This window comes from Akebia trifoliata, chromosome 16, assembly GCF_017979445.1.
Source record: "Akebia trifoliata isolate Shusen 1 chromosome 16, ASM1797944v1, whole genome shotgun sequence".
Classification (NCBI taxonomy): Eukaryota; Viridiplantae; Streptophyta; class Magnoliopsida; order Ranunculales; family Lardizabalaceae; genus Akebia; species Akebia trifoliata.
The window spans coordinates 2,402,733-2,426,285 of record NC_141390.1 but is presented as its reverse complement, the minus strand read 5'-3'; the positions used below and the strand labels follow the sequence as shown (position 1 = coordinate 2,426,285).

The 23,553-nt window shown below is 33.2% G+C and overlaps 1 protein-coding gene and 1 long non-coding RNA gene across 4 annotated transcripts; both read left to right on the top strand.

Annotated features, from left to right (window-relative positions):
• Positions 1 to 8,745: 8,745 nt before the first annotated feature.
• On the top strand, positions 8,746 to 13,944 carry LOC147382232 (uncharacterized). 3 transcript variants are annotated; one of them, XR_015174050.1, is made up of 5 exons: positions 8,746 to 11,262; positions 11,428 to 11,558; positions 13,030 to 13,134; positions 13,232 to 13,263; positions 13,829 to 13,944. XR_015174050.1 is itself a non-coding variant. In XM_086429433.1 (2 exons), the coding sequence occupies exon 1, from the start codon at positions 9,156 to 9,158 to the stop codon at positions 11,244 to 11,246; it is 2,091 nt and encodes a 696-aa protein (XP_086285559.1). In that variant the 5' UTR covers positions 8,746 to 9,155; the 3' UTR covers positions 11,247 to 11,262; positions 11,428 to 13,002. The 3 variants fall into 3 exon arrangements, 1 of the variants encoding a protein (XP_086285559.1); XR_015174049.1 differs by lacking the exon at positions 13,829 to 13,944 and having other exon boundaries at positions 13,232 to 13,820; XM_086429433.1 differs by lacking the exons at positions 13,030 to 13,134; positions 13,232 to 13,263; positions 13,829 to 13,944 and having other exon boundaries at positions 11,428 to 13,002.
• A 5,393-nt stretch (positions 13,945 to 19,337) lies between these two features.
• On the top strand, positions 19,338 to 22,179 carry LOC147382231 (uncharacterized). Its single transcript, XR_015173614.1, has 3 exons — positions 19,338 to 19,558; positions 21,174 to 21,585; positions 21,721 to 22,179. It is a non-coding gene; the product is annotated as an uncharacterized LOC147382231 (long non-coding RNA).
• Positions 22,180 to 23,553: the final 1,374 nt, after the last annotated feature.

Here is a 23,553-nt window from a genome sequence, read left to right as displayed (position 1 = left end):
CTTTATGGGATACGACACTCAGAGAAAGGGGTGGAGATGTTGTGATCCTACAACTGGAAGATGTTATACATCACAAAATGTGATATTTGATGAAGCATCATCTTGGTGGTCTTCAGGAAAAGAGAAGTTACCAGACTCGAAAGAATTCAAAGACAAGCTGCAACAAAAGATGGAGGAGCACACTGTCAAAATTCAACCAAGTTTAAATGAAATCGAAGATCCGCATCAAAGTGATGGTGATCAAAAGTTAGCTCAAAATCTTTGAAAAATTGGTATGTATCAACAATCAGATCATCATGATGAAACAAAAGTATCAACTCCACATCACAATTGAGAAGGTCAACTAGATTTTGCAAACGAAATCCCAAATAAGCCAATGCAGTCATAACTGAATAAGCAACTATTAAAGAATCTGGGACATTTGAAGAAGTATCACAAAGCTCTGAGTGGATCAAAGCTATAAAAGAGATAAAGTTTTTCAATAAGAGATTGAAATAAGGGAAATCAAAACAAATGATCAAGTTGCGGACTTGCTCACAAAAGGATTGAGTAGTGGCAAATTTGAAAACTTTCATCGTCAGCTTGACATGGTGCAAAGAGTGAAAGTTGGTATTGATAGGGAGTATTAAAATTCAATACCAGCCCAATTAAGAAAAATCCAAATTTATTGTTAAAGCCCAATGGTAATTTAAGACCCCAATTTCTAGAATCTTCCTAGAGAAAATTCTAGATATTTTTGGATAAGAAAAAAGTAGAAAACTCTAGAATAGTATATATTTTGGTGGAAAGTTCTAGATAATAAATTGTAAATTATTAGATTAAAAATGTGTTGGTATAATCCTAGCTATTGGTTAAGAAGGTGCCACTAGTATAAATAGGGGTGAGTTATCTCATATTCCATCAAGTTGTGAGAAAAATCAAGTAGTAGTAAAATAATAAATAAGAGGTCTTGAAAGATTGTAAAAAGTATGAGTGTTTGTAAAAGTTGTATTTTCTAAAAAGAATGTTATTTTGTTCTTCAAATTGTAAGTGATGTTTTTATTGAAGGTACAGTACAAATAATTTGTTTACTTGTTTATATCCAATATTTGAGCATTTAAAGTCAAGTACTCTAAATTTTTCTCAATATCGAGGTTCTATTTATACAGTGGATGAGCCCTAAAAAAACATTTTTTCCTTGCTAAGTTGGCTAGGCTAGCCGAACCGACAACAATCATTGAATAATATAATGTAACCAAAGACCGAAAAATACAAGTAACCAACAATCATTGTAAGCGCTGTTTCAACAATATGTCGATGTTTACGCTCGGCTGTACCTATATGTTTAGGCGTATAAGGAAGTGATTTGAGATGTTGAATGTCATTTTGTGATAGAAAATGACCAGGACTTGTTGCTTCACTACTTCTATCTGTGTAGACAGTTTGAATGGTAGTGGTGAAGTAACGTTCAACTAAAGTTTGAAATTGTTTAAAAACTGGTACTACATCAGATTTGTGTTTGAGAGGATAAAGCCATGTATATTTGCTAAAGTAATTCACAAAAATAATATAATAACGAAAATTATTGAAAGAAATAATAGGGACTGGTCCCCAAACATCCATAAAGATAATCTCCAAAGGTTTTGAACAACTTAAATATGGAATGCCAAAAGGAAGCTTATGGCTTTTATGACATAAACAAGAATTGCAATGAGAAGAAATAGTACTTGACTTAGACAGAGGTAATTTATGAGAAGCAATAATGTTTGGAGAGTTTTAGATGACGGATGACCAAGACAGCAGTGCCAAGAAGAGATAGTTGTAGAGGATGACATGTTGGAGGTGGCCGTGAGTGCTTGAGTTCGTGAATCACCAGACTGGTTCTTTGAATCTGGCCACTCATACACATGCTCTTTATTCCGGCCTCGCACCAAGAATGCCCCCGTAGTTAGATCCTTCACAAGAAAAAAATCAGGGAAGAATTCAATGGAAGTGTTATTTTGTGAGCAAAATTGTGAAACATAAAGTAAATTTTGCTTAATTTTTGGAACACATTAAACATTATTAAACTGAAAAGTAGAGTCATTAGAACTAAAAGTAGCAAATCCAATATGAGTGATAGGAATGCTTTTACCATCTCCGACAACAACATCATCATTACCACCATAATCTGAATGGATAGATGAATTTTAAAGGTCTGAGGTGATGTGGTGTGATGCACTAGAATCAACAATCCAACCTGACTGATTTCTTGGATTGTCATGTGTTGTGAAATTTTCTTGTGGCCAAGAGGGAGCATAGGGTGAAGGAAGAGACCTGCAGAACTTAGCAACGTGACCAATTTTGTCACCTAACTGACATACAATCCGCGGTTGTCCACAATTAGTATTGGATTTCCATGTTTGTTTTGGCGAGAAGTTTTGATTATATGTATTGGAAGTGGACAGATTTCCTTGATTGGATTGATAGTGTTGATGTCCAAAGCCTTGATTTTGATTTCCGATCTGATTTTAATTTCCGTTGTAGTCGCTAGTGTTGCCTTGTCGTCCTTGTGAGTTGTAAGGTTTTCCACCTTTCCCTTTTTTGTTCTTTTGAGTATACTGAGCAGGGACAACAAATGATTCTTTCGTGGAGTCATTATGTTTGAGACTAGTCTCATAATCAAGCAATTTTTCCAACAGTTCTTCGAAGCCCACAAGAGATTCTCGAGCTCGTAGAGCGGCTTTGATATCTTTGTAATCATCCGTGAGACCATTGAGCGTGTGTACAACAATCTCACCATCACTCATTTCATGTCCAATCATTGCAAGATCATCTACAATAGTTTTTACAGATTGCATAAATTCAGAAATATTCTTTCCATCTTGTCTGACCTTAGTAAGTGAATCGAGAAGACCAACTATCCGCGTATTGGACTTGTTGGCATATGTAGCCTTGAGTTTGTTCCAAGCTTCTTGAGAATTTTTGCAACGAGAGACAAAAAGAGCAGCGGTTCCAATGACTGTTGCTTGTATGACGAGGAGAATGAGACGATCTTGTCGAATCCAAAGTTTGTGTTCTTGATCATCAACAGGGGGACAAGGATTAGATCCATCTATGAATCCCATGAGATCATAACCAAGAAAGAGGTTAGTCATTTGAGAACGCCACATCGAATAATTCCCACCTTTGGATAGCTTATGTGGAATTAACGTGGCGGTGTTGATAGAGATTACTTGAGATGAAGAGGTGGTGACTGAAGATGAAAATGGAGTGGAGGTGGCTGTATTTCCAAACATAATCGTGACATTATTTGTTTCTGTCATGGTTGAAATTGGGAGAAGAAGAGTATGCCTTAGGGCTTTGATACCATAAAGATCTTACACAAGTATTGAATGTAAAAAATGTTATATGTCTTCATTAAGAATGGTCACATTTATATAGGTTTGCTGTAGATACAAATCAGAAACCTAATCTAAATAAGTTAACTAAATATTTATAGAATATTACACAATAAAGAAGGATATCTGCAGAGTAATTATAGAATATTACACAATAAAAAAGAAATAAGTCCAGCCATAATTTGGGGAGAGAATTATGACTTGGCTTGTGGTATTGGTTTAACATAAATTACACTTTGACCCTTTATGGTTTGACTTAACTTTTTGAGAGTTGCACTTACCTCCCCTAGAGTTATAAAACGGGCTCCTCATCAATGAGAAATGCTTTTTTTACTTTATATTGAAGACTGTTTAATCCATTTTAATAGTTTGAAATCATCAAAAGATTGAGCGATCAACATGGAATTATGCTATACCTTAGGGGGTCAAAGTGTAATTTACTCAAATTTATCTTAAAATAAGGGAATCAAATTTAAATTCCTATTTTGGAGGCAATGAGGACGGTAACCAACGATAACACTATTCCTAATTCATTGGGTTAAAATAAAACCAAAGAATTGTTATTAGCACCATGTAGCAAGACTCATAAAACAATCTATATAAACATAGGGCAGGAATAAGAGAGCTACACATTAACTCCTTAAAAAGGTCTCCACAAAAGAATATGTTTTAACTTGAACGTCAGAGTGTTTGTGTTTTACAAGGACCAACTTAGTTGGTTAATAACTAACTCATTGGGTCAGTTGTAAAGTCTGTGTCGAAGTTCATGAGTTTGAAGATCAGAGATATATCTATCTTTTGGCACCATTCGTGGGGATTCGAACAAAAGAGCTAGAAAGTAGAAAAGAGGAGGACAACGCTAAGTTGAGCACGAAAAGTCAAGCACAAGAGTTTCGACAACTAAACGATGATTTGGAAACTCCTCGAAAAGAAAATGGAAAAAATTTAGAGCCCCGAAGAACTATTCTTAGCAAAAGGAAGGTGGCGTTTCATATGATTTTAAATAATTTTAAAAGAAATCAGACTGTTGGGAATGAAATTAATTCAAAATTTTAAATTAGTCCTTATTTTTGGTTGGGAGAATTAATTTAGAAATTGGCTAAGGAAGAGACTGAATTGGAAGGAGGCTTAGGATTAGGTTGTCATATGTCATCCCCCATACCAGATTTGAACATAATTAATTCCTCAGCTCATCGAGGGTGCACCCTCACTTCTCTAATGGACATGTCCTTAGACAAGACTATGGTCTACAGATACGGATCCGGTCCACTGTCTACAGGTACATCGGGTTATATAAAAATATATATGATTTATCCGGTATGACATGATCCAGACCATTTCACGTCACGTGATGTGATGGTAAAAACCCAACCCACTAAGATTTTGAACGGGATTTGGCTCAATATCCAGTCGATTGAGATCCCAATATGGGATATAAATTATTATTAAAAAACAAAAAACAGAGCCCAACTGTCTATATTCTTCAATCCTCAAATGGAACAACTAATTGATGTTTATTTGTTGTTAGTCATTTTTAATAAGTTTTATGTACATTCCTAGGGTTGTCAACGGATAGCTATCCGATTGGATAGTGCTATATCTGAATTCGAATTCAAATTCGAAAAAAATATTGACATCTAAATTCGAATTCGAATCCGATCGGATATCATTAACTAAGATTCGAATTCGAATTCGAAAAACATATCAGATACCCAAAATTTGTGGTTGAATGAACAAATTCTTTCTTTATTCAATACTGTCTTAAAAAGTTTCATCCTTGACAGAATACTGATAGAACAGATTTGTGTTTGGTTGTATTAGCCAAATTGAAAGACTAGAACATTCATAGATAAGGCTTGTTGAGCGATCTAATCCAATTTAGTAAAAGGCATAAACAAATCTAAATCATTAACAGATATGTACAAAGACAATTATACACAAAAGAACAGATAAGTCTTTAAATAGATATAGACAAGAAGCATATCATTAAAAATCCTTATCCCAAGTATTTTGGGTCAGCTTATAGGGGCTAGAAGCATATATAGGATCTAAAAAATAGTATAAAAAATGGTTGAAGTTTCTCATAAACGACATTTAAAAATAAAGTGTAGTATGATTACAAAATCGCACCATATGTGAGAAGGTTTAATTAAAAAAATGGAAAGCTACGAATCCCTCTGTCACGAGTTCTTAGCAAATTATTTGTTGTAGCAGGAAGAGCTTAGTTTCAGTTAACAAGATCATGCATGTAGTGGAACAACATTCATGTAAGTAGTGCTCATTAAATATTTGCTAAATCTATAGAAAAGCATAATAGATAGGACAATATTTGAGCAAGGAGAACGTAACCTAACTATTGCATTTTTATTGCGAAAACTCCCTTGGAGTTCTGACAATTCCAAGGGAACCTTATTTTATGAAATTTGTTACCCAGACAACCTTAAAGTGGGGATACACCTCATAAAATTCAAATTGGTGGGTTAATTTGTTACTTAACATACCTTGGAGTAGATCTTAACTGCATCAATTTGTGGTATCCAAAAACATGATCTAATGACACAGAGTTATAAGGGACAAAATTCTAAGAACTTTGAAATTATTGTTTTTGACAAATAAAAAAAAAAGGTTATTTTTAACCGTTGAATTTTAGTTTTAAATTTAGGAGTTCCATAACCATTCTTTTTCAATACCTTCGATCAAACTATAAAAAAAAAATTATTTATTTTTTCTTTTGAATGTAAGTTTTTCCTTGAAATCCAAAAGTCTGTGGCGTTTGATTGCCAATTTGACAATCCATGTGGGCCCAACAATGAAATCTTACTAAGTAGTCATGCTAGCCTGATTCATAAAACTAAGGTTTGGTTCAGTAAGAGATTTGATAAAGTAAGGGAGTGTGAAGCAAATAATATTTTTTGGGTTCGTGTATTTTACATGTTAATTCGATAGATTCTCTTGCGAGACAAACATGACCTTAAAGATGATCTATCGAAAATAGGAAAGTAATTTTTCACCTTCAGCGCCATGTTTTAAACCCGGTATCCCATCTTGTTTTTGGCCATTATCAAGATTGAGTTGACTCAGTCTCATCTCGGACCTCTCAAATCCTTTTAAGATTAATTGTAATTTTTATATTTGTAGTTAAATAATAATTATTTTTTAGAAATCAATAGTGTATACTTATTATAAAATAAAATAAAATTTTGATTATTTATATATGACAACATCAAACCAGTTGACTCAGCTCAATTTTCAAAAATTCAAGCTGAGTCATATTGGATCTTTGACAAGTCAATGTTATAGGTGATTTACTTGTTGCCTCTGAGACCGATAGGACTTGCCAAATTCAAGTTGGACTCGAATGAGCTTTGCAAACATGGGTATTACACCATAGGAACATTTGCAACTATTTCTCTGGAATCCACTTGGGTTCTTGGTCTGTAAAGAAGAAAGAAGGAAAGCAAACTACTTTCCTTCAACAAGTACCATAAGAACACTTGCAAAAAGGGGCAGAGCCAGAATTTTTTGTTAGTGAGAGCTAAGTGCTAACGATGGTCGACCATAATCTTGGTTTCCTTTTATTTAAATGTGGGCTTGGCAAAAAAAAGGATGATTGTCCAATAATCACCAATGACTTTGTAGTGATAGAATATTCCTATTAAAATCATAGATATCAAAACTTTGCTAAAAAAAATTGGCTTAGATTTATATATTTCAAAATTTTATTTCCTTCAATATTAAAGTCTCAAGAAGAAGAAAGGATTTTTACGGAATTGAAGATGATAAATTTTGATAAGAAACGCAAAAACATCATTTTTATATTCTCCAAAGTTTTCCTGACTTTCTTCCCAAAACAAATTCGAATTTATTCAAATTGAATCTCCTTTGAATACTACAAAATCTGAATAACTTTGTTACTATATTTCTTGAGAGTGAATAGTGGTTGAAGGTGAGGGCCCTCAAGTCATTTTTCATTAGTTTGTGGAGATCAAGGGCAATCTAAGCATGTCTTCAATTTAAAAAACATTGGGAATATCTCCAATATCCATCAAAATGTGTGTGTGTGTGTGTGTGTGTGTAAGGGGGAGGGGGGGCTAAATTGTCATTTTTTTTTTTTTTGGAAGTTCAACGGAATCCTTGTAAGGGATGAAAACACAGGCTTATCTCTAATATTGATCAAAACAGAAGGCTTAAATTACCCAAAAAAAAATTCCCTAAAAAGTTAGATAGATGTTGAAAGTGAGGGTCCTTAAGTCATTTTCTATGAGTCCTATTTAAAAAAGGGGAAACTTTTGAAAAATATACAATGTTGTTTCACATTTTTTTAATAAAACACATCATCTTCAACTTCTCTCAAATCCTTATCCTTTTTTTTTTTTTTTTTTTTTTTTTTTTTTTTTTTTTGAAGATTTATATGTTGAAGGAAATAACAATTTGTAGGGTGTAGGGTAAATTTTTTTATCTTATTCAATGATTAATTTAATAGTCGTCTATTAATTCATTGATTCACCAATTTAATGGGTAAATCCTAGTTTGAAGAATGTTGCAAAATTTTGAAACAATTTGAAAATTTTGAGTATGGTACGAGTACGAGAATATCAAGGCTTAGGATGCACGTTGTGCATTTAAAAAGCATAGAGATCTCTCTAATATCGATACAAAATGTGGGGAGTTAAATCACCCCTTTTTTTTTCTTTATTGTTTATAGCTGCTCTTGGCACCTCAACTTTTAGTAATTACACCCCAATTTCTTAAATTAATTATCACACCTTATTTAAATATTAAAACACACCATTCGTACAAAGGTTTTACTCAAAATATTATCTCAATATTATAGAACATTACAATACCAGTTCAAGCAATTTTTGTGGATGCTTACAATTATGATTAGGCTAAAAAAACTGAGAGAGCTTCTATTGGCACCCCAACTATTACTTATCCTCAACCATTAACTTGTTTCCTTTCTTTTTAATTAAGGTGTAATAAGTAAATTTGGAGTGCCAATAGCAGCTCTTATTATTTTAAATAAAATTCAATTGGACTTCAATTTGAAAACGGGTGACGTATATCTAATATCAAACAAAACATAGGAGGTAAAGTCAGCTTTTATATATGAATAATGTTGCAGTGACCTCAAGTTCTAACCTGAAATCACACTTCCTGATGTGAAACAACAACTTTAATTATAAAGCATGTCATCAGTTTGAAAGGGGTAAATCTAATATTGATAGTGTGTATGAGGGTTAAATCAACATTTATTTATTTTAAAGTTCAGAGGGGGCTATAGCCCAACTCGTCCCAAGGTGGCTCCGCCCCTACTTGTTGCAAATATTTCACTAGAATGCACATTCGTTCTTGGTCTAGAAGAGAAGAAAAAAAAACAAAAAGAAAGAAAGAAAGCAAACTACTTTCCTTCCCCAACAAGGTAAGTACCATGGGAACACTTGCAAATATTTGTCTGGAATCCACTTTGGTTTTAGATCTAGAAAAGAAGAATAAAAAAAAAATAAAAACATAAAAGAAGGAAAGCAAATTACTTTCCTTCCCCAGCAAGGTAAGTACCATGGGAACACTTGCAAATATATGTCTGGACTTTGGTTTTAGGTCTAGAAAAGAAGAATAAAAAAATACAAAAATAAAACATAAAAGAAGGAAAGCAAACTACTTTCCTTCCCCAACAATATAACTATCAGTTCTTTACCCTAATCCATACTCTTCACTACCAAGCCAGAATTATATTTGAGGAGGAGGAGGAGAAGAATAGCACAACTTAATTTTGTGAATCCAAAGAAAGGAAAAATGGAGAAACATGGTTGTTTGAATGCAACAGGGGATGATGCTACCAAATATTCTTCCCCAATGCCAATAATTGGCCTATACATAGCGGCAGGTACTTCGATGTGTGTTCTATTTATGATTTGTGATATATTTCGTGGAATATGTCGTAGGAAGCCATGGATACCATGTAGATTTTTCTCACTCAACTCCCTTACACTAACTCTTCTTGCAATTGCTACAAAACTCCAAGTAGATCTCACCACTCCAATGCCTTCTATCCTGGACCAATTGTCCAAGCTCAGTGGCACTGTCTTAATATGCATCTCGTTGTGTTTTTTTTTTCCTTCAGTCAGGACTCAGAGTAACCCTGAACGCCTTTCAAACATGATCTCCTTGAGCATCTTCGTAGTAACTGTTGTTGTAAATGTTTGTATGCAAATGGTCACTGGTGTGATCTTCTTGTTCAGAGTAGAACATGTCATAATCATATCATGCATGCTACTATTTCTTGTAATGATGTGGTCGACCATGTATGCGTTTTCTTGGCAATCTATTCTCCTTCTTGAACCCAAACAAGGGGACCCTCAAAATTCAGAGAGTAAGGGTATGATACCTATATTGAAGTCATTTTACATATCTAATTGTATAAGAAACCATGAATTGGATATCGTTACTTCCACAATGGGCATAAATATATGCATGCTTTCTGCTGCTTGTGTACTAGTTCTATCGCAGGCTGCAGTTCGATCCCTTGTTCCTAAAACGGTTGAGTTTCGATGTGGAGTTTCTGATTATAAATGGTCAATGTGGATCATAGTTGTGACTCAGATTCTCGCCATCCTAGTAGGGAGTATAGCCACCATATTTAGATTGATGTTAGTATTCCCAGAACTTTTATCAATTTTTTCAAAGCTCCACATTTTCTCTATGTGGGTTTTATCGACTTTCTCAAAGCTCCACATAATGTCATTATTCATGACCATCCTCCAAAATGTTAAGATACCAGTTCTTAAGGTTCACATGAAAGTGCACACGATTATGTTCGCTTTGACTCTTCATTTATATGTGATGGTCCAGGTACCTTTTATATGTGTCAAAAAAATAAGTAAAATATGCTTTGGTGAAGGAAGAAATGATACAGACATAGCCGATATGGATATGAAGGAATGGATACAGAGAAACTGTGAAGATGACATGAAGAGATGGATGGAGAAATGTAAATGGAATTCCTCAACGGATCATCTCATTCAACTTCTTTCCAAAACTTGTCAATCTGACGAGTTATTTATTACCAATAAGGTATCTTGTCTTTCAATGGTATTGTTTATAAGAATAGCCACAGCTGCATTACCAAATTCCCTTAGTGCTTCTCTAGATCATGCATTAGGTGGAGTCTTTGAAATCATTTATTTCATTGACCAAGAAATGAATATCACGAACCAAGATAAAACTAGACTTATGATGGCAAAAGAATTGTGGATGAATAAGAAAGAGAGTAATGATTGGTTCCTTGTGGGATTGATTGAACCGTCGGTAATGAAATTGAATTCTCAGTATCAATTTCAACCTCCATTGGACTTATATTTTGCACTTTTGGTTATTGAAGAATTGAAAAGAGCATGCGAGAGAGATCACTTTTTCTTTTCACCTACAAGGTTAAAAGAAATAAAAAACATCTGTCAAATGATCCTCAGACAATGTCAACGGGAAAACTACTCATCAATCAATGAACTATATGATTACATGGAGCAACTATTTGCGAACACTTTGCGATTTTTCCTTTCTCAACTCCCACTTGCCATATTCAAGCATCTTGATGAGAGTCCCGATGTTGAATATGAAGAAAGAGCAAGACTTGTGCTAAAATTCCTTTTGAAACTTGAACCGTTGGAGAATAAAGTTGATTGGTCATTTCCTGATGGAACTGGTATCACTAGCTTGACAACCACTCAAGTTCATCATTCATTAACTGAAGTAGCTAGTGCTACTAGCTTGATAACCACTCAAGTTCCAATCACAGACACTCAGTGTATTGAACCAGTGGAAGGAAATGAAGATGCAGATGTTGCTCCTCGACTGATTGATTGCGATGAAATTCAAGAGCTTGTTTGAATAGCTTGCATGGAATGTAAGTTCTTTTTTTTTTTGTAAGTACTTATTTATTCAAGAGTTTGTTTGAATAGCACATGTAAGTACTTATTTATTTATTTTTAGCATAATTTAGATGAATTTTTTTTGTCCTTAATTAGTACTATTGTTTTGAACAATTTTTGTTTTCTTTTTTTTTAATTAGAAGAATCAAAAGATGAGGAAGGTATTGATCTGATTTGGGCCCTCCAATAAGCATGAAGTCAAGAGCAGCTTCAAGAAAATAACAGAGGCATTCTAATACCTCATCGCCTTCAAGTGTGAAGAAATTAAAAGGTTATTCTTTTTGTTAGGAAATTTTTGAAATGTTAAAATTTTTTTTTTCTGTACTTGTGTAAATTCTTCTTCTCTTAGGGTATCCCCTCATATTTATAAAATTTTATATTATAAATATATATATCTCTATGTTTGCTTAGCAACAAGAAAGATATGATGCTCACTCAATCAACAAAAAATCAATTCTTTTGAGACCAAGTCCTTGGAGATATCCTTGATCTGATCAAATTGCCCCTCGCTACCTAATTTATAGATCGCTCCATATGTAATTAGATAGGTCATTTTTTTTACCTCTTTTTTGGCCAATAAAATTTATAGTGGTTAGAAAAAACAAATTTATGAAGTGAAACCTCAACATAAATAAATAATAAATTAAAAAAGACAGAGTGCGTTGCTATTGGCACCCCAACTTTTACTTATTACAACCCAATTAAAAAATAAGGAAAATAAGTGAATGGTTGAGAATAAGTAAAAGTTGGGGTTCCAATAGAAGCTCTCTTGTACTGAAATTATTTGAATTGATTGATATAATATTTCATAATTTGAGCCAAACCTTTGTAATGTTCGAAAAGTGTGTTTTGATCGTTAAATGAGGTGTGATAGATAATTTTTAGTAATTGATATAATGGATTAGTTGTTCCAAAGTGCTTAGCAAGTATGATCCAAAGTGCTTCTATTAAGGTATCTTTGATTTGTGTTGTCGTGTATTGGTTAAATAAATTGTTTCTCTCCAATCTCGTCAAGTCTATGTTTTTAAGATTCTAGTGTTCTTGTCCAAACCATCGAATAACCATACTTTTTATTAGTAGGTTCCTCACCTTAATTTGTTAGGGGTATTTTTACTAATTTTCTGTGGGAAAAACATCGTAATTCCTTTTTGGCTTTTGAACATAATGAAATCAGTGCGGCTTGTGTTGTGGTTAATTTCTTGGTTATTGTTTTCTTGTTTGTTCTCTTCAATTGAATTCTCATAGTCGAAGGTTGGATTTTTTCCAACATTTCATTCCCTATAACCTGAAAATTATCATGTATGTCATATAATAACACTCTTCAACAAAATATCCGTTGGTTTGTATGTTGCTTACAAGGATATAAGATGAAGACCAATAAATCCAAAGGGGATGAAACCCGTCATCATTTGAATCTCAAGATAGCTGGTAATCTGTGTATACTGGTAATTGATATAATGGATCTAATCAATGAAGGATCAACCCTTGTTGTTAAATCTTTTCAAGCAATATCTGTATCAGACTGGCCAGGCAATGTTTATTAGATCTAAATACATTACTTATGCATCCTTATTGCTTTGTTTCAACTCCCATCACCTGCTCTTCTTTTTCATGTACACAAAGTTCCCCCACTTTCATGTTCTGTGTCCCATCTTTAGCATGTATATATGTGATTTTAAAGGAAGTGTTGAATTAAGCATGTTTCATAGAAAAGTTCTATGTGTTTTCTTTGGTTGGTGCAGGGATCAATTCTGTCTCTCTCTTGAATCGTCTCCTTCTCCTTCATTCTTATTTATGGCAGAATAACAACAAAATTGCAGAGTTTTGAATATTCAGTTTTTACCTAGGTAATCTAACATATCTTCTACTTTTTCTTCGAAATCGAAACCCTAACAAAACATTTGATGCTTATTAAATCTAACACCTCACTTATGGTATGTGCAGGAGATGAATGGTTAATTATGCTTTGACCTTGGGTATGTCAATTTCAATTCCAATGATTTATCTACATTCACGATCATTTGCAATAAAAGGCCAAAGCAGGCTCAGCCCCCAAGCCCACTTTATATTGAGCTGTGGGTTAGGCTTGGTACTTCCATCAAAAAGTGTGGGGCAAATCTACCATGGACTCCTTCTAACTATGCAGATTTGAGGGTATCTGCAGTTTTTAGGGATAAAATTGTCTCTATCTCAGAAATAGAGAAACCAGCCACATTTAATTGGTAATTTATAACTATACACCGAAGGTTACATCTCACATCAATCCACATATATACCTCCCTAATAAGAAATTATAGTTTTGCCTTACTAACAATCCAAAACCTTGGTAGGACGATTGCATATGGTTTTTGCTTTGTCACAATCATTGGAAACACCTCTTTCTCTACAGAAGTAAGCTCCAATTGGATCCAATTAAGAACTAGAGGGGACAACAGGTAAACATATGTAACCAAGTCTTTGGGATAAAGCATTGATGATGAAGAGCATTTCTCCTTATATAATTGACTGATATATAAGACACAATCTCTGGTTTTTCTTCAGGGATGTTGCGTAAATGCTCCTATGATCACCGTGGCCGACTACTCCAAGGGTTTTGAAGCCTATACCTATAATTACCATGTATGTTACTTATTTATCGTCCTGTTTAGGACAATTTGACAAAGTCACTTCTTGTGATTGATTATGTTGCGTATTGATTATTGATTATTGTAAAGGGGAATCACCTACGGTATGTCTACTGGGCATGCAAAGTTAATTTCCTTATTAGATTATAAAATTGTTTAAGATAGACCATTATATTTGTATTCTACATCGCAGGTTGGCACATAGAATCCACTGCACATAGGGCGTTATAGACATAAAGGTTGTTGTCCCAAGATCTACATCTTCAATTTTTTTATGTATTGGACATTTCTATCGGTGGTAGCAGTATGTAAAATGTGCAAGCAGAACTCAGTATTTAGAGACAATTAAGCCGGTCTTCCGTACTGATTATGCCCTAATCAAGTCTTAGATCTTTGCTCTCAAGCAAAAAAATTGAAGAAAAAAAAAAGAATACACCCAATGATATCATAGTTCTAAAACTCGTCAACTCATAGAAACGTCGATTTGACTAGACTTGATTAGATTTTGGGAAACTGACTAAAGAGGCCAAGTTTTGGAAAGTATGTACCAAAAAGTCTAATTACCCACGAATTTGTTTTGTAATCGTATCCCATACTTAGGGACGAGCTCCACTGGATGCTTATCGAGGTAAAATCTTCATTAAAAACATGACATTTGTTTAATGACTTTTCATATGATTATTGAAGATCTGTCTAATTCATTTAAGCATTGTGATGGTTTGGTTTCTATGTTATTGTAGGAATTTATTTTGGTTGAGTCGAGCCCTTGTCATAGCGAAAATCCTATATATGTCCTTTGTTTTGAATTTTGAGTCTTGATTCCATCATGGAATCATTGCTTTGATTTGATGGTTATTCATGATTTTCCTTTTGGGATTGTTTTTTAAGGGAAAAGCAGTAGATTAAGATGGTTTAACCAACTAGATCCAAGGATTAATAAATTTTGGGAGGAGACCAAGGTCAGGGGGCATGTCAACAGTTTAAAAATAAAAGGGTATCTCAAATATTTACCAAAATAGAGATGGGGCTATTTAAATAAAGTATCTTTGGGAGGAGACTGAGTTCAAGGGCATTATTGAGTTCAAAAGCATTCAAAACACGATTTCATTCTCATATTTTGTGGAAAAACAGAGTCGAAGAGAAGAATGGAGGTGAGCCGTGAATTACAATTTCAAGCTGATCAGCCTAGTAAGCTCACCACAAAATTTTGAATTAATTTCAATTTTTTTTTAACAAAATAGTATATGCCGACGGATTTTCCATGTCTGTCGATAAAGGTCTAAACAAGCAATGAAAAAGAATTTTCCACACCAATTTTTTTCTAAAAAATAAGGGATATAGCGACAGTAACTTTGTGTGGCCGTCACTAAAAAAATTACTGACGAATTAAATTGCAATGGGTGGCAACGAAAAATTTGACCGTCGGTATAGCATATAGCAATGGATTTTTTTTCTGTGGTAAAAGAAGAAAGAAATCATTTTCAAGGAATTTTCAAATATTTTGAAGATACATGTAAAAAGTAAAGATCTTTTTTGTAATTTTGGATGGAAATCGATCAAGAATTATTCTTTTGATTTGAAATCATTTAAACAAGTCGTTATCACAAGTTTTTAGTTCATCTTTCCATGTATTTTAATAAAATAAATTCAAAAATAAAAAATTAGTGAATTTGACAATAAATAAATAATAAATGGTGAATTCACCATTTAGGAGTAAATTACATTTTGACCTCTTGTGATTTGACTTAGCATCTTGAGAATTGCACTTACCTCCCCTAGAGTTATAAAATGGGCTCCTTAGTCAAGGAGAAATGTTTTTTTTTTTTTTTTTTAACTTTTTATTAAAGACTGCTTAATCCTTTTAGTTTAAGGTCCACACTAAGAAGAGGGGGGGAAGGGGGAACTCCTCATGTTATATTTATATATATGGGGGCTGCTTAAGAGACATGTAACAACAATGATTTTTCAAAATATGGGTTAGAGATTTTAGATTGAGCTAATTTTTTGTAAGGATGGTCACTGTGATGAGACGATCATCCTCACAAGAAATCAACTCAATCTGAAACTTCTAAATCCATCAAAAGTGATTTACAAATTATTGATAAAAATTGACAAAAACTCGATGGCCTACATTCTAAATCACTTTTAATGGGGTTAGAAGTTTCATATTGGACTGATTTTTTTTTTTTCGGATGATCTTCCCATCATAGAGATCATCCTCATAAAAAATCAATTCAATCCGAAACTTCTAACCCATATTTTTAAAATTTATTATTGTTACATTGTTTTTACATATGTTTTTTATTCGATCTGTACTCAATAAATAAATAAATGGTCAGTTCATGAATAATGAGGGATCATTAAGAAATAAAAAACTTTGAAGCAACTTGCACGCTTCAAAGTTTTTTCCACATTCAGCCAACTTTCAAGTTAATTGTACAGAGATACAATTTTTTTAAGAAATGTGAGATTTTGGGTAAAAATCAAGGCTTACTATAGGTCATTGAAGATGAGACAAAATAAGTAAGAACAACATTATAGATTTAAAATTCTTTTAGAATATTAAATAGGATTTTTGAAGAAATTAATGATCAATAGAATTTTTAATTGAAAAATCAATGATTTTGACAAGACATTGAAAAAGAGATTGAATATATAAGAAATAGTTGGTACCCTAATATTTGGTAGATTGAAAACACAGAAGATACTTCTAATATTGACCAAAACTTTGAGGGCCAATACCAAAATCACTCTTCTTTGTGCGAAGTAATGTGGAAAAGATGAATCCCAATCTTTGGGTGGGATTATTCTCTTTTGGTTTTATATTCTCTCTATCCCCATTTGGTTTCTACTAAACACTTTTAGTATCAACTAGAGAGATTTACCCACAGATATAACTATTGCATTTTAATTGCAAAAACTCCCTTGGGTTTGTGCATTTTACATGTTAATTGGATAGATTCTGTTGAGAGACCAACATGATCCCGTCGGCGCCATGTTTTAAACCCGGTATCCTATCTTGTTTTGGCCCTTGTCAAGATTGAGTCGACTCAGTCTCATTTCGGACCTCTCAAATCCTTTCAAGATTAATTGTAATTTTTATATTTGTAGTTAAATAATAATAATGTTTTAGAAATCAATAGTGTATACTTATTTATTTTTTTTTAATTATTTATATAAGAAAACCAGTTGACTCAGCTGAATTTTAAAAATTCAAGCTGAATCATATTGGATCATTGACAAGTCAATGTTATAGGTGATTTACATGTTGCCTCTGAGACCGATATATGACTTGCAAACTTCAAGTTGGACTCGAATGAGCTTTGGCAAACATGGGTATTACACCATAGGAACATTTGCAAATATTTCACTTGGGTTCTTGGTCTAGAAAAGAAGAAAGAAGGAAAGCAAACTACTTTCCTTCTCCAACAAGGTAAGTACCATAGGAACACTTGCAAACAGGGGTGGAGCCCGAATTTTTTGTCAGCGGGAGCTAAGTGTTAACCATGGTATATCATAATCTTGGTTTCCTTCTATTTAAATTTGGGCTCGGCAAAAAAAGGGATGATTGTCCAATAATCACCTATGACTTTGTAGTGAAAGAATATTCCTATTAAAATCATAGATGTCAAGACTTCGCTAAAAAAATTGGCTTAGATTTAATATTTGAAAATTTTATTTCCTTCGACATTAAAATCTCAAGAAGAATAAAGGATTTTTAGGAAATTGAAGATGATAAATTTTGGTAAGAAGTTCAAAAACATCATTTTTATATTCTCCAAAATTTTCCTGAATAACTTTGTTACTATATTTCTAGAAAATGAATAGTACTAGTTGACGATGAGGGCCCTTAAGTCATTTTTCATTAGTTTGTGGAGATCAAGGGCAATCTACGCATGTCGTCAATTTGAAAAACAATAAGAATATCTCCAATATCCATCAAAATGTTGGGGGGGCGGGACTAAATGACCATTTGTTTTTTTTGGAAGTTCAACGAGATCCCTGTGAGGGATGAAAACACCAGCTCTACCATTGATCAAAATGGGAGGCATAAATTACTAAAAAGTTAGATAGATGTTGAAAGTGAAGGTCCTTAAGTCATTTTTCCATGAATCTTAGTAAAAAAAAATCAGATCTGGTAATAATTTGATAGAGTTTTGATATGTTTAATTCAGATAATTTCAAAAAAGTTTCATTTAAAAAAGGGGAAATTTTTGAAAAATATACAAATGTTGTTTCACATTTTTTAATAAGACACATCATCTTCATCTTCTCTCAAATCCTTTTTTTTTTGTTGTTGTTGTTGTTGTTGTTGTTGTTGTAAGATTTATATGTTGAAGAAAATAACAATTTGAGGGTGTAGGGTAATTTTTTTTTTATCATATTCAATGATTAATTTAAAATTCTTCTATTAATTCATTGATTCGTCAATTTAATGGGTTCCTAGTTTGAAGAATTTTACAAAATTTTGAGACAATTTGAAATTTTTGAGTACAATTATGAGAATATCAAGGCCTAGGATGCACGTCATGCATTTGAAAAGCGTTGAGGTCTCTCTAATATGGATACAAAATGGCGGACCTAAATCACCTTGCTTTTTTTTTTTTCCTTGTTTTTTAGAGCTGCTCTTGGCACCTCAACTTTTAGTAATTACACTCCAATATCTTAAATAAATTATCACACCCTAATTAAAGATTAAAACACACCATTCAAACATTACAAAGGTTTTACTAAAAATATTATCTCAATATTATAGAACATTATAACACCGGTTCATGCAATTTCTGTGGACGTTTACAATTATGATTTGGCTATATAAAAAAAGAAAAAATGACAGCTTCTATTGGCACCCCAACTTTTACTTATCCTCAGTCATTAACTTATTTTCTTTATTTTTAATTAAGGTATAATAAGTAAAATTTGGGATGCCAATAACAGCTCTTATTATTTTAATTAAAATTCAATTTGAAAGGGGACGAGGTATATCTAATATCAAACAAAATATAGGAGGTAAAGTCAACTTTTTATATATAAATAATGTTGCAGTGACCTCATATCACACTTCATGATGTGAAAACTACAACTTTCATGCTTCAGTGGGGTTATAAAGCTTGTCATCAGTCTGAGAGGGTAACTCTAATATTGATAGTGTGTATACGTATGATGGTTAAATCAACATTTATTTATTTTAAAGTTCAGTGGGGGCTATAGCCCCACTGTCCCAAGGTGGTGCTTATTGCAAATATTTCACTAGAGTCCACTTTCGTTCTTGATCTAGAAAAGAACAAAACAAAAAGAATGAAAGAAAGAAGGAAAGCAAACTACTTTCCTTCCCAAACAAGGTAAGTACCAACTACCATGGGAACACTTGCAAATATTTCTCTAGAATCCACTTTGGCTCTAGGTCTGGAAAAGAAGAAAAGAATAAAACAAGGCAAACTACTTTCCTTCCCCAACAATGTAAGTATCAATTCTTTACCCTAATCCCTACTATTATATTTGAGGAGGAGGAGAAGAATGGCACAACTTAATTTCGTGAATCCAAAGAAGCGAAAAATGGAGAAACATGGTTGTTTGAATGCAACAGGGGATGATTCTAGCAAGTATTCTTCCCCAATGCCACTAATTGGCCTATACATAGCGGCAGGTACTTCCATATGTTTTCTACTTATGATTTGTGATGTATTTCGTGGAATATACCATAGGAAGCCATGGATCCCATGTAGATTTTTCTCACTCAACTCCGTTACACTAACTCTTCTTGCAATTGCTACAAAACTCCCAATAAATCTCACCACTCCAATGCCTTCTGCCCTGGACCAACTGTCCAAACTCAGTGGCACTGTCTTAATATGCATCTCTATGTGTTTTTTTTTTCATTCAGTCGGGACTCAAAATAACTCTGAACGCGTGTCAAACATGATCTCCTTGAGCATCTTCGTAGTAACTGTTGTTGTAAATGTTTGTATGCAAATGGTAACTGGTGTGATCTTCTTGTTCAGAGTAGAACATGTCATAATCATATCATGCATGCTACTATTTCTTGCAATGCTGTGGTTGACCGTGGATTCTTATGTGCCTATTGAGTTGCTTCCGCATTATGACCCTGTTTTTGTACTCATACAAGGGGACCCTCAAAATTCAGAGAGTAAGGGTATGATACATAGATTGAAGTCATTTTACATATCTAGTTGTATAGAAAACCCTGAATTGGGAATCCTTATTGCCCCATAATGCAGAACTGTATGCATGCTTTCTACACCTTGCGTACTAGTTCTATCACAGGTTGTACTTCGATCCCTTGTTCTTAAAACGGTTGAGTTTCGATGTGGAGTTTCTGATTATAAATGGTCAATGTGGATCATAGTTGTGACTCAGATTCTTGCCATCTTAGTAGGGAGTATAGCCACCATATTTAGATCGATGTTAGGATTCCCAAAACAATTTAAGAGGGAAAAGGATGTTTATGAAGTTTTATCAATTTTTTCAAAGCTCCACATTTTCTCTATGTGGGTTTTATCGACTTTCTCAAAGCTCCACATTATGTCATTGTTCGAAATCTCTAGAATGGGTTTCATGTCCATCCTCCCATTTATTAAGATGAAAGTAATTTTTACGGTTCTCAAAATATTGCTCACGATTATGGCCCCATTGACTCTTCTTTTGTATTGGATGTTCAAGATACTTTTTATGTGTGTCAAAAAAATAAGTAAAATCTGCTTTGGTGAAGGAAGAAATGGTACAGACATAGCCAATATGGACATGACCCAATGGATACAAAGAAACTGTGAAGATGACATGGAGAGATGGATGGAGAAATATAAATGGAATTCCCCAACCGATCATCTCATTCAACTTCTTTCCAAAACTTGTCAATCTGGCGAGTTATTTATTACCAATAAGGTATCTTGCCTTTCAATGGTATTCTTTATAAGAATAGCCACAGCTGCATTACCAAATTCCCTTGGTGCTTCTCTAGATCATACATTAGGCAGAGTCTTTGAAATCATTTATTTCATTGACCAAGAAATGAATATCACGAACCAAGATAAAACTAGACTTATGATGGCAAAAGAATTGTGGATGAATAAGAACAAGAGTAATGATTGGTTCCTTGAGGGATTGATTGAACCGTCGGTAAGGAAATTGAATTCTCAGTATCAATTTCAACCTCCATTGGACTTATATTTTGCACTTTGGGTTATTGAAGAATTGAAAAGAGCATGCGAGAGAAATGACTTTTTCTTCTTTTCACCTACAAGGTTAGGAGAAATAAAAAACATCTGTCAAATGATCATCAAACAATGTCGACAGCAAAACTACTCTTCAATCAATGAACTATATGATTACATGGAGCAACTATTTGAGAACACGTTGCGATTTTTCCTTTCTCAACTCCCACTTGCCATATTCAAGCATCTTGTTGAGAGTCCCATTGTTGAACATGAAGAAAGAGCAAGACTTGTGCTAAAATTCCTTTTGAACCGTTGGAGAATAAAGTTGATTTGTCATTTCCTGAAGGAACTGGTATCACTAGCTTGACAACCACTCAAGTTCCAATCATAGACGCTCAGCGTATTGAACCAGTGGAAGGAAATGAAGATGCAGATGTTGCTCCTCGACTGATTGATGGCGATGAAGTTCAAGAGATGGTTTGAATAGCATGCATGGAATGTAAGTACTTTTTTTTTTAAAGCATAATGTAGATGAAATTCAAGAGCTTGTTTGAATAGCATGTGTAAGTACTTATTTATTTATTTTTAGCATAATTTAGATGATTTTTTTTTTTTTTTTTTTTTTGTTAATTAGGAGAATCAAAAGAAGGGGAAGTTCTTGATCTGATCTGGGCCCATCAATGAGCATGAAGTCAAGAGCAGCTTCAAGAAAACAACAGAAGCATTCTAATACCTCATCACCTTCAAGCGTGACGAAATTAAAAGGTCACTCTGTTTGTTAGGAAATTTTTGAAATGTTTAATTTTTTTTTTTTTTCTTTTTTTTTGTGTACATATGTAAATTCCTCTTCTCTAAGGGTATCCCCTCATATTTATAAAATTTTATATCATAAATATATATCTCTATGTTTGCTTAGCAACAAGAAAGATATGATGCTCACTCAATCAACAAAAAAATCACTTCATTTGAGACCAAGTCCTTGGAGATATCCTTAATTTATAGATCGCTTCATGTTTAATTAGATAGGTCATTCTTTTTCCTTTTTTGGCCAATAAAATTTATAGTTGTTAGAAAAAAGAAAAAAAAAATTTATGGGGGCACTTCAGGACAGTCAAAGATGAAGTGAAACCTAAAAAAAAAGAGAGAGAGAGAGAGAGAGAGAATGCTGCTATTGGCCCCCCAACTTTTACTTATTGCACCCCAATTAAAAAATAAGGAAAATAAGTGAATGGTTGATAATAAATTAAAGTTGGGGTTCCAATAGAAACTCTCTTGTACTGAAATTATTTGAATTGATTGGTATAATATTTCATAATTTGAGCCAAACCTTTATAATGTTCGAAAAGTGTGTTTTGATCATTAATTGGGTTGTGATAGATGATTTAAGAAATTGAAGTGTAATAAGTAAAAGATGGGGTGCAAATAGCAGCTCTCTAAAAAAATCTATAGAATAGATAAAAGAAGTCTGGATGACTTCTTCTATAAGAGTAAGAATTCATGTTTAAAACCTGAGGCTGACGTTGTCCCCTCAAACGGACACCCACATTCCTAAAAAAAGAATAAAGATAATTACTTAAAGGACCATAGTGGAGGGATTTTTTCCTAAATAATCCCTAAATTTTGGACGGTCTCTTCATAGTCCATTTAGTAAACTTTTCTTTTCTTAGCGGTCCCTAGACCTCATCTCACACATTTCTCACGCTTGGATGCCCTAACTGATCGAATTCATCATTTTCATTTAAAACATCTCAATCGAATTTCAAAGAATCTATACCATCGAAAAAGATTTAATAAAAAAGAAGAAGTCATTTTCAAATATTTTGAAGATGTATGTAAAAAACTAAGATTTTTTTCATTTTTTTCGTAATTTTTGAATGGAAATTGAACAAGAATGATTATTTTGGTTTGAAATCATCTGAAACAAGTCGTTATCACAAGTTTTTAGTTGATCTTTCCATGTATTTTTAGTCGAAAAAATTCAAAAATCGTAAATAGGTGGATTTTACCAGTGTCAAGTTCACCATTTTATTTATTGTGGAGTTCGATAACAAAAAAAAAAGTGGTGAACTCACTAGTAAATAAAAAGTTGTGAGTTCGACAATAATAAATAGTGGTGAGATCAATAATAAAAGCTGTAAACTCGACAATAAATAAAAAGTGGCGAACTTGACAATAAATAAATAAAAAAAATGATGAATTCGCCGTTTAGGAGTAAATTACACTTTGACCCTTTATGGTTTGACTTAACTTTTTGAGAATTGCACTTACCTCCGCTAGAATTACAAAATGGTCTCCTTCATTTATGAGAAATGCTTTTTAACTTTTTATTAAAGACTGTTTAATCCATTTTAATAGTTTGAAATTATCAAAATGTTGAGCGGCCAACATGGAATTATGCTATACTTTAGGGGGTCAAAGTGTAATTTACTCAAATTTATCTTAAAATTACATAATCAAATTTAAATTC

What these genes read in the sequence shown, in the direction of transcription:
- LOC147382232 (XM_086429433.1), top strand. Translation starts at nt 9,156, where the DNA reads ATGGAGAAACATGGTTGTTTGAATGCAACAGGGGATGATGCTACCAAA.